The sequence below is a fragment of the Cervus elaphus genome, chromosome 20 (genome assembly GCF_910594005.1).
Source record: "Cervus elaphus chromosome 20, mCerEla1.1, whole genome shotgun sequence".
Taxonomy (NCBI): domain Eukaryota; kingdom Metazoa; phylum Chordata; class Mammalia; order Artiodactyla; family Cervidae; genus Cervus; species Cervus elaphus.
The window spans coordinates 37,136,242-37,154,954 of record NC_057834.1 but is presented as its reverse complement, the minus strand read 5'-3'; the positions used below and the strand labels follow the sequence as shown (position 1 = coordinate 37,154,954).

Sequence of the window (18,713 nt, the reverse complement as noted above, 5' to 3'; positions counted from 1 at the left end):
GTTGGGGCAGAGTTCGCGACTTAGAAGAGGAGAGGGCGGGGTTGGAGACAGAAGGGGCGGGGCGAGGCCGGGCGGGGGCCTCTGGCTCCGCCCTTTCCTGGCGGCTGGTCTTTAACACCGCCCAGCGCACATGTCGCGGGAGGCCCGGCAGCGGCTGCTGCAAGCGCACAGACGGCTGCCCGGCCGCGGCGAGGCGGGCGCCGTCGCGATGCTGCGAGGCGGACGGGGCGGGCAACCTGGCGGGCACCTCCGGGCTACGGGGCCGGGAAGCCTGCTGGCCTGGTTGATGCTGGCATCTGCGGGCGCTGCATCCTGCCCCGATGTCTGCTGCCCCCACGGCCCTTCGGGGCTGCGCTGCACCCGGCCGGGGACCCTGGATAACCTCCGCCACCTGCCAGGCGCCGAGAACCTGACGGAGCTGTGAGTGTCTGGCGAGCCAGGGGGCGCGGGGAGAGGCGGGCATAGCCGTGCCCCGTGGGCGCGGACTCATGGCTTGCGTGCTATATCAGGAGGGGCGGGTGCGGCGGGAGACTGGTAACACGCAAGTCTCGGCTGTGCCTTAGTTTTCCTCTGCTGCCCTGACAGCCTCTGCAGTTACTGTCTGGACGCTGGGCTCAGAGCAGCTTAGGTGCTAGCTTCGAGGAGAGGAAGGAGGGGCTCTCTGCGGACCAGATCCGAGAGAGCCCAGCCTTCTAGAAACCGCTTTGTGGAGCTCAGCCAGGAGCCCACCCTCTGCCCTATACAGGAGGTGATTATCTGCAGAGAACAGTCCCCACCCCCAGTTTGGTACCTTACCATTTTCCTTTCCCAGGGATAAAGCCACCCTTACCCCCTTCCTTGTCATGACCAGGCAAAGTCAGCTCTTCTCTCTTGAATTGGAAATTGAACTGAAATAGGTGGGAGGCGCTGAGGGGCCATAGCTTGGTGGTTGAGCTCTCCTATCCCAATTTCCACCATCTCTCCTCCCCACCACGGCTTGATTTGAAGGTAGGAAATGAGAGCCCCTCCAAGCTCCCCTCTCCCCATCCCCATCTCCTTCACCACCCTTTTATCCCTACTTTAGGGAGGGAGACAGGGCCCTTGCTGAGAGATTCTCCTCCCTTCCAGACCTGAAACTGGGAGGAATCGCCAACATTTGCAGTACTCTGACATCCTGCATTAATTGGTTACAAAATACTCAAGTACTTTTTAGCAGCTGGTGAAACCTATGGGAGTATTCTATAATAATTGACTTAGAGATACTCAAGCATCATATGATGGTGTCTGGAAAATACTTGAGTATTCTATGTGGCTGGTGGGGCCAGTAAGACTTCTAGAAGAAGAAAGGACCTGCTAGAATATCCTCCTCCTATTAGGCCTGGGGTTAGACAGTGGGCAAGGAACCCTGGCCTCATGCAGTAATAGCCTGAAAGGTATCTGTGGCAGGGGCCATCAATGTCTGGAAGTGACTTGAGCAGCCTACGATAATTGGCACTGAGTTACTCGGGTATCTTGTGGTAATTAACGGGAAGGTACTCAATCTCACTCCCTAATGGCCCTAGGGAGGCCAGGAGGAGAGATGGCCTTGTCTTGGTCTGGACCTAGGTTTCTGCATGATGGGAGGGAGGCCTGAAGTCCAGACTGCCACCCCCAGTCCTGTGCATTTATCACTCTGGGTCTTCAAAGCAGGGTCTAGGCTCTTGAGTGTTCCCCATCAGCACTCTCTTTTCCTGATTCCCTTTCAAGCCCCTAGTGGGTCCAGCAGAGGGGAAGTGGGAGTGGGGAGTGTGGCCAGGTGGGGGCTGGGGGCTGGAAGCCGTGCAGGGTGTGAGTGGAGCTGTCCCTCTGGGTGGGGCAGCAGTCTAACCCCTGCCTCCATCTGCAAGGTCCCCTCCTCCTCCTTCACCCGCAGAGCTAACGAGGAGATAATGGACTCGAATAGACAGATTGATTATGAATCCAAACGAATGAGGCAGCTTTGAGCACGCTGCCTGACAGTTTGCACATGCTCGGCCACCCTACTTTCTCACTCCCTCCCCGGGTCCCTAACCCCCTCCTGAGGTCCCTACACCTCTGGGCTCTCTTGGCAGGAGCTGGGGGGTGAGTGGGTAGGTTAGGGACCAACTCTCAGAATCACTAGAATTTACTCCCTAGACCTCAGGGGACTGATGACCTGACACCTGGGTGTCCTCCAGGGGCCAAGTCTGGGAAGGACTGGCAGTGTGTGTATGTGTGGGGGGGTGGTCATCCAGGCTGGTCCTGGTTCCCACAGGTTGAGGGAAGCACAGGGCAGAGGGAGAGAGTTCTGAGAACAGGCAGTGAGTCAGGAGCCCCTGTGTGTGTGGCCGGGGTGGGGGGCATTGGGGGGGGACATGACGTGCCCCTGCAAGGACAGCTGACTTCTCAGGAACTCCCTGGCATGTGAGATCCAGAAGCTGGGCAGGGCCCCAGGGCAGCAGAAATCCCCCAGCCCTGCATGCCTGCTTTTACTTGTTTCTTTCTCTTCTCCCTATCTTGCTTTCTCTGGCTCTCTGTGCTTATCTCTCTGTCTCTCTGTCTCCCTTTTCTTATCTGTCTTTCTCCTTGTCTGTCTCTGTCTCTCTACCAGTCTCTTCCTGTCAGTTCCTCTTCCTAGGTGTCTCTGTTTCGCTGTCTTTGTTTTTCTGCACACCCCCCGCCCCCCAGCCTTCCCATTGCTCTCTCACTGCGTGAGACAGCCAGTCGATGCCTCTTCACTATTCCCAACTCTGACTCCCTTCTCTCATGGCCCCTTTCTCCTCCCTGGATCCCTCCTGGGGCAGGGACGGGCTCAAGGGGTCCTTGACTGACAGCCTGTATGCCTGTCACTTGCTTTGCTGAAAGATGCCAGGGTTGGGGGATGGAGAATGGAGGGGTTTATACTGGAGTGTGGGGAGGGGCCAGTGGCTTTGAGGGGGGAGAGGGTGGTATGTATGTGTGTGTGAGTATATGTGTGTGTGCGTGCTCTCGAACGCATGCCCAGGAGTATGGGTGAGCCCAGACAGTGGTCTCTGAGCCGGTGTGTTTGGGAGTGCGTATTTTCATGGCCCCAGGCCTTCCTTTGTGCTGGGAGGGTCAGTGACAGTGATGAGCAGAGGCCCCTCGTGGAAGCGAGTGTTTGAGCATGACCCCCCATTGTTGAGCATAGGCAGGAGAGGCTCTGTGTTTAAAAGCAGGACGCCAGGCTGTGAATGGACTCATGTGTGTCTATGCATGTGAGTAATGCCCACACATTCTCACATGCATGTACATGTGTGTGCCTGCGTGAGATATGTGGCTATGTGGCTATGTGTGTCTATATGGGAGAGTGTAAGCGTGCACATGGGGACATCTGTGGGTTCACGCATGCATATGCTGGTGTATGTGAGGAGGTGCGTCTCTGTGTATATCTTTACACATCTCTGTGTGTGTGTGTGCTTGAATGTGTGAGGGCATGCATGTGTGATAGTGTGAGGATGCGGGCATGGGACTGTGCGACTGGGTGAGGCCGTGGGTCTCCGTGTGTATGTGGATGCATGTGTGTGGCCTGCCTGTGCATGTGTGCATGTGTAAACAGGTCTCTGTGTGACTGGATGCCTGTGGGTGAATGTGGGTGCATGTGGTCGGGAGGGAGGCAGGTGGGTCTGGGGACTCGAGTGTGGGCCTGGCCCCTGTGATTCCCATACCCTCTCCCCACAGCTACATCGAGAACCAGCAGCATCTGCAGCAGCTGAAGCTCAGTGACCTGAGGGGCCTGGGGGAGCTGAGGAAACTGTGAGGGCCTCCACACAGGGCCTGGGGGACCAGAGGGTCGGGGGGGTGCTAGGACCAAGGGTGCTAGGGGCCTGGGCGGGCCTGGGTGGCTGAGGACTGAGGGGCTGGCTGGTCAGAGAGCTTGGTGGCCTCAGGGGTCCAGGGTTGCCGAGGAAGTGTTTGGGGGGCGTGTAGAGAGGGCCCAGTACTAGAGACTGGGGGGCTGGCATGGGTGGAGAGTGGGGGCCCAGGTAACTGCTCCCCTCAGTGTTGACCCTGCTGTGCCCTCCCCAGCACCATCGTGAAGAGTGGTCTCCGTTTTGTGGCGCCGGATGCCTTCCATTTCACTCCGCGGCTCGGTCAACTGTGAGTGACCAGGGCCGGGCAGGGCGGGCTGAGGAGACACCTAGGCTTGGGCGGCTAATGGGCTTGGCCCTCCCCAGGGCACTGTTCTGAGGATGGCCCCAGCCTGGTCAGGGAAGGCATCCCACCCATTCTCCTGGGCCTTTTTCTCATCCACTTCAGGGATGGTGATCCTCTCAGCTCTCACCCCTGCCAACTAGAAGGTCCTTGCTGTCTCGCTTCCATGCTTCATGCTGCAGGACACCTCATAGGTGCCTGCCTCAGTTTTCTTCCTGGGGTTCAGACACACAGCAGTCCAAAGGGGGCAAGGATCAGGAGCGGGACCCTGGGTGTTGACTGGGAATCTGTCTCCCAACCATTTCCTGGCCCCTGGGATGTCGTGGGAGCTGGGGGATCAGATCAGTCACTTGGCACACTCCCCTGGGGGTCACATGTACCCCTTTTGTAGAGAAGGGGGCGTGGGCAGGAGAGATCTCCAAAGACCCTTAGAGTCCCTGATAAAGCATCCTCTGGCCTCCTGAAGGTAGGAGTTCATTTCCTCCTTCCCACCTCGGGCAGGTGGGGAGATGGGAAGTGCGGTGGGAGCCTGTGACTCATGGAGTTGTGCTGGGGACTCTAAACTCTCGGTTGTGTCCTGTGATTTAACAACGACAGGATAAGGTGATGGTACCTCCCTGACTAGGTGTGGGGGCCTCAGTTAAAGATGCTTACTCAATGACACCTCACAATACTTATTGTCAGTGAATCTTCACCGTTAGCCTGGTGAGAGAGGTAGTGTCATTCCCATTTTGTAGATGAGGATTCAGAGAATCAGCCAGGTTACATTTTGGGCTGAGGTCATGTAACTGTAAGTGGCAGGACAGAAGTACACTCAGCTCTGCCTGGCGTTAAAAATGGGTCTTGCTGATGATCCCTGAGTAGTGGCTACTCTCCAACTCAGCCCCCACAGAGCAAAAGACAGCTAGGCAAGGAGAAGGGTCAGGGCAGGCCCCTCAGCAGCCGAAGGTCCCAGTGTGGCAGCCCCGTGCAGGACACGGAGTCCTGGAGCCAGCCCCTCGCTGGGGCTGGGGGCCTGGGGTCCCTTTCCTTAGTCCTTGAGGAGGGGAAGGAAGGAAGCGTGGGGAGGGGACCTGGGGAAGGACCCTGAGTTCCGAGGCATCCGGCAGAGGGCAAGCAAGTGTGGGAGCCATCCTCCCCTCCTCCTCTGGCCCCGTCCTGGGCTCAGTGGGAGCACAGATGGAGCCCCTGCCCCCAGCTGGGGCCTCAGCACTTTGCCAGCTGGGGCCAAGGGTGGGGGAGGGGGAGCGGCTGTTCCTTCAGACCCCCTCCTCCCTGGGGTCTGCGAGGGGGTTAAGTGGGGTTAACCCTTGTTGTCCCAGGGAGAAGATGGGACTCAAAGAGCCTGACCAGTGCCCCCACCCCAATGCCTCGCCCACGGGCTAGCTGTAGTTGCCAGGGCCGGGGTGGGGGAGCCAGATGTCAGCGTCCTCCTGGCTCCTCCCCTTGCTCACACGGGGTCAGAGAGAGGTCGGGTCGCTCAAGGGGTCTGTCTGCTCTGTCTCAACTCCTGCAGGAATCTCTCCTTCAACGCTCTGGAGTCTCTCTCCTGGAAAACGGTCCAGGGCCTCTCCTTACAGGAACTGTGAGTGTGGGAGCTTGCAGGGGCAAGGGCAGCAAGTGTGTGTGTGTGTGTGCGCGCGCGTGTGCGTGTGTGTGCGTGTGCGTGTGTGCACGTGTGTGTGTGCGCGTGTGCGTGTTCTGTGTGGGCCCTCGAGTGCCTGTACGTCTGTCTCTGTGAAGGTATGTCACTATGTCTGCATGGAACTGTTGGGGGGTAGGGGGTTCTCTGTGGGGATGGCATGTCTGGCTGTCCACATGCATGTCTGTGAACCACCCCCCTGCCCCATCAAAGCAGAGGCTGTGGGTCCCTGCAGCCACTGTGGGGATTATTGCTCTGGGCGCATTTGGGGTGGGGGGGCGTGGAGAGCTGTGTGTTCTCAGGGCCGGGGGCTGGCATGGTTCTCTGGGCTGGTGCACAAGGGCATATCTGCCCACATTCCTAGCACACCAAGCTCGTGGGGTGGGTGGACAGCAGTGGGATGTGTTTGGTAGGCACCTAAGGCCTTTGGGTCACTCCAGAAAGCAGTGAATGCCCTTCCCTCCTTGCCACCCTACCTCACCTGACTTGCCACCCTGGGGAGCCTGGGTGGGGCAATTCTGTATAGCCTGTAGCTGGCTGTCTTTGATGTTTGGCATTCTGTTTCTTTCACTGTCTCGTGAAGAGGGTCCATGAGAGGAACTGCTCCCATGTCCCCACTCCTTCACCTCTAGACAGTCCACCCTGCTATCTAACTGCACTCCCTCTTGCTGTAGACCTTCCTTCACATCTGCCCTTCCCCCCACTCTCTCTCTTCCCCCATACCCACCAGAGTCCTGTCGGGGAACCCCCTGCACTGCTCCTGTGCCCTGCTCTGGCTGCAGCGCTGGGAGGAGGAGGGGCGGGGAGGCGTTCGGGAGCAGAAGCTGCAGTGTCCTGGGCAGGGGCCCCTTGCCCTCATATCCAACACCAGCTGCGGTAGGTGCTGCAGGTGGTGTGAGGGGCTGGGAAAGAGGGGCACACCTGGGGAGAGGGCATTGGGCAGGGCTCAGGGGGCGGGCCCTGAAGGGGGGGCCTGGGGGAGAGAGCTGGGGGAGACTGAAGGTCGAGGGGCAGGGGCAGGGTCACTGGGGAGGGCTGGGGGAGGACCAGTGTCCCCAGGCAGGACTCGGAGGCCCCTCCCAGCTCTGACACCCCTCGGGCACCAGGTGAGCCCACGCTGAAGATCCAGATGTCCAATGCCTCCGTGGAGGTGGGGGCCGACGTGTTGCTGCAGTGTCAGGTGGAGGGGCAGAACTTGGAGCAGGCTGACTGGATCCTCACGGAGCTGGAGGGGTCAGCCACCGTGATGGTGAGAGGCCCTCCACTGTCCCCCCCACCCCAGGCCCCCCTCCTGATGCACCTGAGCACAGGGAACAAAGACAGGGAAAAAAAGAGCAAACAAGAAGCACATAAAGGATGAGAGATGGACCGAGATGCTTTAGACCCTTGGGACTCAGGCCTGTGCTGCTGGGCAGCTATAGGCACACCCCATGCCCTCAGGGAAGACCTTGGTCCAGCAGGGATCCCAGGCTCCACTGATCAGCTAGAACTTGGGTCCCCACTCTGGGAAGATACGCTGGCTGCAAAGAGAGAGGGTCACAGAGCCCTCCCATATTGGAGTTGACCCCGGGGAACCCAACACACCAGCTCTCCAATCCACCTTTCTAGATAAGGACACTGAGAACCAAGGAGAGGGAGCAACATTTGTGGTCCTGTACTGAGGCCAGTTCTTCAGGGCCTTCCAGTCATTTTCTAGAAAATCCAGAAGCAGCATCCTCTTGGGTGTGTGATGAGCATATTAGTAAGGGAGGCGCAGTTCTGGTTTCAACTTTCTCACTAATTAATTCTTGGAGTGACTTTTGGAAAAATCCCCCAATCCGCCTGCATTTTGGTTTTATCTGTCAACTGAGGAGATGGACATGATGGCCTTCAGATGTTCTGCTGGCCTCTGGGCACTTGCTGGCCTCTAGCTCTCTTATCCAGTTTGGGCATATTCCCAGATCCTGCCCTTTGTCCTTAGGCTGGCAACAGGCAGCCAAGAGTAACCATAACTGACTCAGGAGGTTTCATGGACAAGGTCAGCAGGGATTGACATTGGGCTGTGCCCATCCAAAAGCTGACCCCACATGGGTGGACACACGGAGTCCAGGTCCCTGGAAGAAGTCGGGCCAGTGAAAGCAGGGTGTGATGTCTAGCTTGGAGGCCCTCCCTTTGGAAAGGGAATCAACCCTAGAATTGCTGGTGGTCCCTTGGGCTTCCCAAATGGCTCAGTGGTAAAGAACCCGCCTGCCAAGCAGGAGACATGGATTCAATCCCTGGGTCTGGGAGATCCCCTGGAGAATGGAATGACAACCCCCTCCAGTACTCTTGCCCGAGAAATCCCACAGACAGAGGGGACCTGGAGGGCTACAGTCCATGGGGTCGCAAAGAGTCAGACATAGCGACTAAACAACAACAATAACCTGGACAATATTGAAGGAGGAACCACTGGAGTCCTGAGCAGGAGGTCTAGACATGGTAGGGGGACCACTGACCACCGAGTGGTCCCACCTGTCCCATAGATCAGAGCCTCCAAGACTGAGTAATGGAAAAGGGGACAAGGCAGAAGCAAGAGGCCAGATATGACCATCTGTGGAGAGACCTTTGATAAGCTATATGTTTGGGGAAATTCCAGATTTTTGCTGTTCACTTTGGGAGCTTCACTTCTGTCTTCTAGAGACTTCCTGTAGAAAGGCCATCCCCTAGCTTAAACAGAGGGGAGGGGAGGCTGGTCCCCATCAGGTCACCATCAGGAGAGTGGCAGAACAGCTCAAAGGGAAGAGTTCATGGGATACGATATTCCAGGGTGATTTAGAGGAGATGGAACAGCCGAGAGAAGCTTAGGGCAGGGCTTCCCCTTCAAGTGGCTGGAACTCAGGGCTTGCACAAGAGGCTGGACAGCTCTTCTGGAATCTTTGAACTCACATATTCCAGTGGAAGCCCAGAGAAACTTCACCTTCCCTGGCATGTATTCAAGGGATTCCACATTCACAAAATTTCCAGAAAAATCAGATTTGTCCACTACTTCATTTATTTTCATCATTTTATGAAAATAGCTTTCTAAAATGTCAGAAGATCATTTTGTCTACCTCCTCGGATTACAAAATAAGAAAATCTTGGTTCAGAAAGATCAAAAATTGTCTAAGGGCCATATAACCTCCATGGTGTCTCAGGAAGAGAATGTGAATCTGAATTAATCTTTTGATGATGATTCAGAACCAAGTCACTTCGCTTCTCTCTAACTTCACTCTTTTTCCATCTGCCAAAGGCATTCATTACGGTTCTACTGTTGCTTCTAACTGCTGCCCTGTTATCAGCACCATCTCTGTTTCTGATCTTCCTTGGGCTGAGACTAAATTTCTTAGAATTATGCATTAAACAAGAATGAGTAGGTGGTGAGGTCCTAGCTGGTTTTCCAGTTGGTTGTGTATATTTCTATACTTGGAATTTGTGACGTCTATTCAGCTGTTCAGATGGGTGGTTTTATGGTTTGGGAAACTTTGCACCTATTTTGAGGTTATTGGTTGTGTTCTGGATTTTTCAGATCATTAAATCAGTGATCCAGGAGAAGGTGCAAACAGGCTCTGAAGGAGGGCCATTCTCTGCCATATTCTTTCCCACACCTCTTCCCTTCCCGTCCCTCCCTCTCTTTTCCACCTGGAGCCAGAGGGGTTCCCCAAAGACATCAGCTCTGCACCCCCAGCCTCCTGCCCAGCTGCCTCCAGCCCCAAGCCAGCTGAAGCTCTTCTTGATTTTCCCCTCTTTTCTCTGACCCAGAAATCTGGGAGTCTGCCGTCCTTGGGGCTGACCCTGGCCAATGTCACCAGTGACCTCAATAGGAAGAACGTGACGTGCTGGGCGGAGAACGACGTGGGCCGGGCTGAAGTCTCCGTCCAAGTCAATGTCTCCTGTGAGTGCCAGTGACTGCCTTTGCGCCCACCCCCACCCCTGCTTCCCTGAAAAGAGGATGTGAGGGTCAGGGGCTGCAGGAAAGGAGTGGGATGTATGTGTGTCCACAGCTACTCCCTCCCAGCTGTTTCGAGATTCCCATGAAAACCTGATCCTTTGAGGGAAGTCCTGGGGGCTCATCAAGGCCAGAGGGATGGAGAGGGATTTCTTTTTGGCCCCCTGCCCAAGTCTTGCTACCTGAGGCCCTCAACACCAGCTACATCCGTTCTCTCTGCTCCCCTGTATTTCTTCAAGTTCATTCCTCTGTAGGACTTTTGCCCTACTTCCTAGTTTTAAAAGATGAAATTCTCCATGCAAGTTTCTCTTTAGGCTCACTGCCTAATTTCTCTAGGTCTGCCAACAAATTATTTAAAATCTTCTACATTGTATAAGTTTTTCTTCTTTTCTTGGGAAACATAATATACATAGATATGTACATAAAACATATACACTTTAAACTATAATTCGGCTTACAGACACTTCAGAAGATACCCCCTTCTCCCCATTCAGAACCCCATCCTTCTCTTCCACCCCATTCTGACTTTTGTGACAATCATCTCCTTGCTTTTAAACATAATTTTACACACATATGCTTCCCTATCAGCATGGTTGAGTTTTGTCTGTTCCTGTATACTATGTAAATGGAATCATACTTCATGTATTATTTTGTGTCCAATTTCTTCTGTTCTACATTATATTTGGAAGATTCATTCATGTTAACTGGAGTAACAATTAGTTCATTTATTTCACTGCTGAATAGTATTCCACTGCATGAATGCTGCCTGGAATTCCAGTGTCAATTGTGTATATATACTCCTCTGTCCATGGGATTTTCCAGGCAAGAATACTGGAATGGGTTGCCATTTCCTTCTCCAGGGGAACTTCCCAACCCAGGGATCGAACCTGTGTCTCTTACGTCCCCTGCATTGGCAGGTGGATTCTTTGGCAGTAGTGTTTTACCCAGTTCTTTTCCACTGAGAAACCCCGTGTGTGTGCGTGTGTGTGTGTGTGTGTATGTGCGTATACATATATATATATATGTATGTATATATATACTTTTTTTCTATATTGAAGGTCTTTTGCTTCTTTCAGGTTGGGTCTATTTCAAACCCATTTTTTTCCCAAAAAGTTTAAAAATTATATATATATATATATTTGCTTGTTTGATCTTTTAGGCCCCTTCCAGATCCCCTTAAACTTGACTACACTAAATTTTTCTGGATTCCCTCATCTGAAAGACTCCATGTCTAATTTCCATAAGCTGGAACCCTACTTCTCTAGGACTGTTACTTATTTACTTTAAACCCACCACTTAAATTCTTTAAGCTTCAGAATTGTATACACCTGCTGCCTGATTTATTTAAGACTTACTGCCAGCTTTCTTCAAAACATCTCTCCTTGTGAGTTTCTTGGAGCCCGCTGACCAGTTCCTCTTAGGCTTGCCCCCTGTTGACTGTCCACCCTCAGCCTCCCCAGGGACACCTTCTGACTCTCACTGTCGCCCCCCGGCCCACAGTCCCGGCCAGCGTGCATCTGCAAAGAGCCGTGGAGCAGCACCACTGGTGCATCCCCTTCTCGGTGGATGGGCAGCCAGCGCCCTCTCTGCGCTGGCTCTTCAATGGCTCTGTGCTCAACGAGACCAGCTTCATCTTCACCGAGTTCCTGGAGCTGGCAGCCAACGAGACGGTGCGCCACGGCTGCCTGCGCCTCAACCAGCCCACCCACGTCAACAACGGCAACTACACGCTGCTGGCGACCAACCCCTTGGGCCAGGCCGCCGCGTGGGTCATGGCCTCCTTCATGGACAACCCTTTCGAATTCAACCCTGAGGACCCCATTCCTGGTGTGAGGGCCACCCTGAACCCTGCTCCCACTCCCTGGGCCCCAACCGGGTGCAGATCCAGGTGTCCGGAGAGGCCTGGCCCACTTCCCACTGTGATCCTGACCCTGGAAGTTGGAGGGTCTGGTCCCCGAGAGAAAGTGGCCTGGAGTTCTGGTGTCCAGCTCTGTGCTGGCTTCCTTGCCCCTGCCTTCCCCAGCCCCAGAAGTTCTGCATCCCTGAGTTATTCCGTTCACTAGCGCTGGCTGAAGAGAGAGCCATGAACCAGGGCATTCCTGGCCCAGCTGGAGCAGCTCCGCCTCCCCCTCCCACTCCCACCCACGAAGGGATGAGTCCAGAGGGGGAAGGGGACTCACTGCTCTTTTCCTCCATGTGATTGCTCTCTCTCCTCCCTCCTGCTGCAGTCTCCTTCTCGCCAGTGGGTGAGTAGTCCAGGCCGGAGGGCAGGTTCTGTCTGGTCCCTGGAGCTGGGAGCTGCCGCTGGGGCAGGGGGCACAGTTAACCTGACCCTTGAGGGTTCAGCCGGGACCAGAGTGGGGAGTTTGTGGAGGAGATACAACCTGTGACACAGCCTTTCTACCCTGTGTCCCCATAGACACCAACAGCACTTCCGGAGACCCAGTGGAGAAGGATGAGACTTCTTTTGGGGTGAGCATGGGAAGTGGAAGCTTGTCCAGGATTTAGGGCTAGGAGGCTGGGCTGGAGGCTCCTCTGTATGTCATTTCCAGTCAGAGCACAGAGAGCAGTAGAGTCTGGCCTGAGCTCCATCAACACCTTCACAGCCATGACTCGGGGGCCCAGGGGAGGAGAAGGCAGGTGTGGGGGCCTGGCTCTGGGCGTCTATGCAGGATGGAGAAGTAGCTTACCAGTGGGGAGCTCTGAGGGTTCAGGATGACCCCTAGATCCAACCACCCCATACCCCCAGGTCTCGATGGCCGTGGGCCTAGCTGTTTTTGCCTGCCTCTTCCTTTCTACAACATTTCTTGTGCTCAACAAATGTGGACGCAGGAACAAGTTTGGGATCAACCGTGAGTAGAGGGGCTGCGGAGGGGCTGTCAGTCTCTCTTCCTGGCTTTATTTCCTCCTGGTTCTTCCCGACTCTGTCCTCTGTGTGGGGGCCTGGGCACATATGGGGTTCTACAGAGTGGGTGTTTGGGGTATATGAGGACTCGTGAGTGTGAGTGTGTCGGGGCTGAAGCCAGGGTAGTTTCAGAAGTAGCAGCTGCTAATTGGTGGCTGGATTGTAGTCAAACACTAAGTGGATCTGGGAGGTCTGAGCTCTGTGGGGGGTGGGGGCATTGGGGGAGTTCTCTGGTGGCCCACAGGGCCTGGGATTGGACAGGAGCCAGACAGAGAATGGCTGGAGTGCCTCCCCTTCCCCCCTGCGACTGTCTTGCCTCCTAGCTCCTTGGTTCTTCCCATGCAAGTTAGGACATGGGGTCACCTGGCACCCTGCAACCTGGCAGGAGCCAGACCTCTCCACATGACTGTGTCCTTCCCAGGCCCCGCTGTGCTGGCTCCGGAGGATGGATTGGCCATGTCCCTGCATTTCATGACTCTGGGTGGCAGCTCCTTGTCTCCCACCGAGGGCAAAGGCTCTGGGCTCCAAGGCCACATCATTGAGAACCCACAATACTTCAGTGATGCCTGTGAGGGGCTGGGGCAAGGGTGGGGGCGAGCCTGTGTGTGTGTGTGTGTTTGTACATGTGTGTGCATGTGAAGAGGTTCCTGTGTGTCAGGCCCACCGCAGGCCTGAACAAGCCTTTCCTCCCAGCCCCCCACCACCCATGTCCCCATCATGTCATGGGACTTGGCGAAGGCTCACTTTCAGTGTGACCCTCCCTCTTGCCGGGCGCCCCCTCTGCCAAGCACAACCCTGCTGGACAGTCCTGTCCTTGCCCCTGTCCCGTCCCTCTTCCAAGACTGGGGGTCTTGGCTGATCCTGCAAGCCCCCACCCCTAGGTGTTCATCACATCAAGCGCCGAGATATCGTGCTCAAGTGGGAGCTGGGTGAGGGTGCCTTTGGGAAGGTCTTCCTTGCCGAGTGCCACAACCTGCTGCCTGAGAAGGACAAGATGCTAGTGGCCGTCAAGGTAAGACCCTGGCCACGAAGTGTTGCTGGTCCAGGGCCCACCTCCCAGAGCCCTGTCATGCCAGGACAGGGTGCTCAAGATGGGGAAGAGGGGAGAGGCTGGGACCTGGCATAGTTCACGACTTGGGGGTGGATGCTGGGCCAGCTGGGATGCGGGGTGGTCAAGACTGGGCCCCCATCCAGGGATGTCTCGGCCCCTGCCATCCAGGCGCTGAAGGAGGTGTCCGAGAGCGCCCGGCAGGACTTCCAGCGCGAGGCTGAGCTGCTCACCATGCTTCAGCACCAGCATATTGTGCGCTTCTTCGGTGTCTGCACTGAGGGCCGCCCGCTGCTCATGGTCTTTGAATACATGCGGCACGGTGACCTCAACCGCTTCCTCCGGTACGACGGCCCCCGGCCCATGGCCTGTCATCCCTTCCCTACAAGCACATCCTGGCTTGTCTGCTGAACTGTGGGGGGGAGCACCAGGAAGGAGCAGGAAGGCACAGCTCCTGTCCCCAAGGAGCTCTGAGGCAGATGTGTGAATGAGGGGAGAGTCCGTGTGGAGGGCAGAGTGACAGTGTCAGGGAGACTGCATTAGCGAAGCCATGAGCTGAAGCTGCAGGATGGCTGGGCTTTGTGGGGAGTGTGCGTGCACTGCTGGGTGGCACACAGAAGCCAGGTCCACAGGAGGTGGCAGTTTGGATCACGATGATAACAGCAATAACAAACATTTATCAGGTGCTTGCCATGTTCCAGGCGCTATGTTACATATTTTACAATTCATTTTTTTATGACTGGATGTGCTTATACCTACATATTTATAATAATCTAAATGTATATTTATTTTTCATAGTCACCTAGCATATATGGCAATTTGTACTTGAGGAAAATTCTCCCAAATTTCCTTTCTTTGGCTTGAGACAGAACAACTCTGATAGGTTTAATAACTTAAACTTCTAGAAATGTACCCATTTCTCAGATGAAGCTTAGAGAGGTTCAGCGACTTGCCCAAAGGCACATAAGTAACAAATGATCTGGATGTGTGATGGTCACGTGTTCCATTTGCTGAATTCTTCTCTGACAAGGTGGACGCCACCCCCCCACCCCCCGCCACCTTCCTGAGGTTGGAGCAGGATGGAGCAGAAAGGGCCAGGGTTTAGGATCAACTGTGACTTGTTAACTGAGCCTTCCTTGCCAAGTAACTTCCCTCTCTGGCCTCAGTTTCCCCACCAGTAAGAGGAACAACGGGGGACTGTGGTTCCGGATGAGTGTTTTTGTACAGTTGATGGTTGTGATTTGGTCTCTAAACATCCCCACTGAGAGTGCTGTGTCATTTACGTAGCCAGGCTGCAGAATTCAGCTGGAAAAGACCCCAGAGTCTGAGCTTATCTTGAGGATGGGGAGGAGCCCGGGGAGGATGTGGAGCAGGAGGGAGGTGAGGTCAGACTCGAGGTTATGTGTGGAGGTGGATTGGCTCAGAGGAATCCAGGTCAAGAGGAGGCCAGAGAGAAGCCCTTCCCCTTGGTCACCAGACATGGTGTGGGCTCCGTGCTAGGGACTGGATACCAGCAAGGACCCATGTGGGGCCCAGGATGTGGGGAGAGCAGCTTTATATGGTGGACGGAGCACGAGGAAACCAAAGGAGGGAATCATGAAAGCTAGACGAGTCTGGAAGACTTCCCCTAGGAGGGGCCGTCTGTTTCTCCTCGCCTCCGGGTTTCTATCTGCCTGGTGCACCAGGCCTCCTTTCCCAGCTGCATAACCCACTCCTGTCTCCCATCCCTTTGAGCGGTTTATCAACCTCCCTTCCTAAGGGCTTGAGTCTCAGTTGAGATGTCTCTTCTTCTGGGAAGCCTTCCCTCACTTCTTCCGTCCCTACCCTGAGTGCCCCCAGATGCCCCTCACACTGCTCTGCTGTAACCTATTTGCATCCCACCCTCCACTGTAGCTCTGGTGCCTGGCACACTGGAGATGTTTACTAGATGTCTGGAATAAACGAAGAAATAAATGGATGAGGAGAAAGTTGGCCAATAGGGAAAAGGGCAATACTGACAAAACCACCAGCTCAGACAGCCTCAGAAGAAGGAATATTTGGGGAATGGTCTGGAGGGGTAGGTGTGGGGAGGAGGAGGGCATCCTGGAAACCGTGGGAAGGCAGATCCCACAGGAATGGCTGAGTACTAAGGGCGAAGGTGAGAGAGACAGGAATGGAGGACTCCCAGGTTCCAGGCTCACAGCCTGGGTGAGGGACATTCCCTTCCACGAGGCAGGGGCACCCCTGGGGGAGGATGGCGAGCATCTTGGCAGGAGTTTAGTCGGACATGTAGCTGGGCAAGAGGTGTAGGACCCTGTGGGCCGCTAGACGCTGAGGTTGGAGTTCAAGGTGGCTGCCTGAGAGGAAGGCGTGCACTTGGGAAATGTGGGCATTAGTGGATGCTCTGGAGGTGGGCACACCAGCCGGCCTCCATCCAAGCCCCTCCAGACACCTGCTTCCCCTGTTCTCTCCTTCCTACCTTCCCTGAGCCCCTCCCCCATTTCCCCCAGCTACCCCCCCCCCCCCCCCCCCCCGCCAACATTCTCTCAGGCTCCCCCGAGGTTCTCTCCTCCTAGCCCATCCCTTCTCCCTCACTCTTTCTCGAAGGTCCCACGGGCCTGATGCCAAGCTGCTGGCTGGCGGGGAGGACGTGGCTCCGGGACCCCTGGGCCTGGGGCAGCTGCTGGCCGTGGCTAGCCAGGTCGCTGCGGGCATGGTGTACCTGGCAGGTCTGCACTTCGTGCATCGGGACCTGGCCACACGCAACTGCCTGGTGGGTCAGGGACTAGTGGTTAAGATCGGCGATTTCGGCATGAGCCGGGATATCTACAGCACCGACTACTACCGCGTAAGGGTCTTTCATCCCAACCCCTCCCCCAGCCTCCAAACCGTAGACGCCATGGCCGCGTCCCCCTAAGAGGGCCTGCCCTTGCTGGGCATGCCGTCCTCTTCCTCGGGCGGTGTGGGGTCTGAGACTCTCTGATTCTGGTTTTTTAACCCTCCTCCTATTCCCTTGGCCCGCAGTGGAGGAGGGTCTGTCTCCACTGTCCCGGACGGACACGCCACCATCGGTTTTTTCCTCTTAGCCCTGGGAGGGAGAGCCACTTCTATTTATTTTTAATGACGGGGCTGGGGGCGGGTCTGCGCCGGGAGAGGCTGTCCGCGGGGCGGGCGCCCCCTGGAGGTGACGCGGCGTCGGCCGGCCCGCCGGCAGGTGGGAGGCCGCACCATGCTGCCCATTCGCTGGATGCCGCCCGAGAGCATCCTCTACCGCAAGTTCACCACCGAGAGCGACGTGTGGAGCTTCGGCGTGGTGCTCTGGGAGATCTTCACCTACGGCAAGCAACCCTGGTACCAGCTCTCCAACACCGAGGTCAGTACCGCTCCGCAGGTCGCTGCCTGCCGGCCACCCCTCCCCTGTCCCTTCGGGTCCCTGTTTTAGGGAATTCTGCCCCCTTCTGCCCCTCATCCCACCCCCGCCGGGCACTCCTCCGGCCTCCTGCCGGCACTGCTTCCTCCACCCCAACCCTATTCTCTACTCCTTCTCCTATTTTAACCGGCTCCTGGGAGAACCTCAAAGCACTTTATAAATGGAGCCCAGACCCGCATCCCTCGCCGCATTTTGTAGACCTAGTAGGCATTATCGGAGTGAAAGGGAGAGGCGTGGAAAGAGGAGCATAGCAGGAGCGCACCCAACACTGCAGCAGGAAGGCTGGAGGTTAGACTGTCATATGGACAGTCCCCACCTCCCCGTGCCCCCCGGATTGGACGCAGCCAGAACAGGCCCCAGGTGTTGCCTCTCCCGGAGCAGCTCCCCTCACCCCCTCCTTGGCTCGCAGCTGTCAGTTTCCATTTCTCCTCCTAATGCAGTCTGCTCCCTGGAGGCTGGTGGGGTGGGGGAGAGGGTTATAGATTTTAATTTTCTCAAGCACTGAGAGAAGGAATGGAATTAGTGCCGCCCATAACCCAAGTCCTCTAATGGGGAGGGAGGGAAGAAGCGGGGGATGAAGAGGCTCCAGGCCCTTCAACCATCTCCCTGCCACATTCTCTCCTTTGGATCTGTCAGCTTCTCTAGCAGTCCTTCCTGGAGTCAAACTTTGAGCTTTCCCACTGCAGTTTCTTGTCAGAGGAGCTAGGTCCCCACAGAGTGGTACCTACAGAAGAGGGAAAAAGTGGCATTGCCCTCTACCTTAAAATGCAAGCCACCCACTTTTCAAGTCCTTTACCTGCAACCCTGCTCTATTTTCTTTTTGCCCTCTGGTGCTGAGAGATGGAGACCCTTCCCTTCTTCCAGTCAGCCCTCAACACTTAGCTGATGGTTTGGCAAATGCCTTGGCCCCTCTCCTTCCTCAACCCACCTGGCAAGTCTTCTGAGGGTCTGATTCCAGCCCTTTGGGATGCAATTCTACCCTAGTCCAGCCTTCACAGGGTCTCTCTAGCTCTAATCCCTGTCACTGCTCAGAGTCAGAGTGGAAAGGAATCTTAGGCTTCACTGCATCCTTTTAGATGATTAGGAGCCATGAGGCTCAGACATATTCTATGACCTGCCTTGGGAGCCTTAGTGAGGCAGAGGCAGTGCTGGGTCTGGCCTCACTCTCCCACCCCTAGCCCAGTGTGCCCTCCCCTCTCTCCCTCTGGTGGCCCCAGGCGATCGAGTGCATCACGCAGGGACGTGAGCTGGAGCGGCCGCGTGCCTGCCCACCGGAGGTCTACGCCATTATGCGGGGCTGCTGGCAGCGGGAGCCCCAACAACGCCACAGCATCAAGGATGTGCATGCCCGGCTGCAAGCCCTGGCCCAGGCGCCTCCTGTCTACTTGGATGTCCTGGGCTAGGAGGCTGGCCTAGGGCCTGGGGCTGGGTAGCCAAATGTGGAGTACTGCAGCCTGCCCTCAGCAACTGCCATGGTTCCCAGCAGCCCCAGGGTGATCTCAAAGCATCTAACTCACCCTCAGCATGCGGGAGGGGACAGGTGGGGTCTGGGAGTGCAGGATGTTCCTGCTTCTCTAGGCAGGGTTCCGTCATAGCAATTATATTTATTATCCCTTG

At 55.9% G+C, this 18,713-nt stretch overlaps 1 protein-coding gene across 2 annotated transcripts; it reads left to right on the top strand.

Moving 5' to 3' along the window:
• The first annotated feature begins 138 nt into the window (after positions 1-138).
• On the top strand, positions 139-18,713 carry NTRK1 (neurotrophic receptor tyrosine kinase 1). Of its 2 annotated transcripts, XM_043878291.1 has the most exons (17): positions 139-420; positions 3,676-3,750; positions 4,024-4,095; positions 5,666-5,734; positions 6,522-6,667; positions 6,898-7,040; positions 9,548-9,680; positions 11,235-11,561; positions 11,963-11,980; positions 12,154-12,206; positions 12,484-12,586; positions 13,061-13,207; positions 13,521-13,651; positions 13,859-14,031; positions 16,274-16,514; positions 16,881-17,039; positions 18,314-18,713. In XM_043878291.1, the coding sequence occupies exons 1-17, from the start codon at positions 209-211 to the stop codon at positions 18,497-18,499; spliced, it is 2,388 nt and encodes a 795-aa protein (XP_043734226.1). In that variant the 5' UTR covers positions 139-208; the 3' UTR covers positions 18,500-18,713. The 2 variants fall into 2 exon arrangements, with proteins under 2 accessions (XP_043734226.1, XP_043734227.1); XM_043878292.1 differs by lacking the exons at positions 3,676-3,750; positions 4,024-4,095 and having other exon boundaries at positions 146-420; positions 18,314-18,680.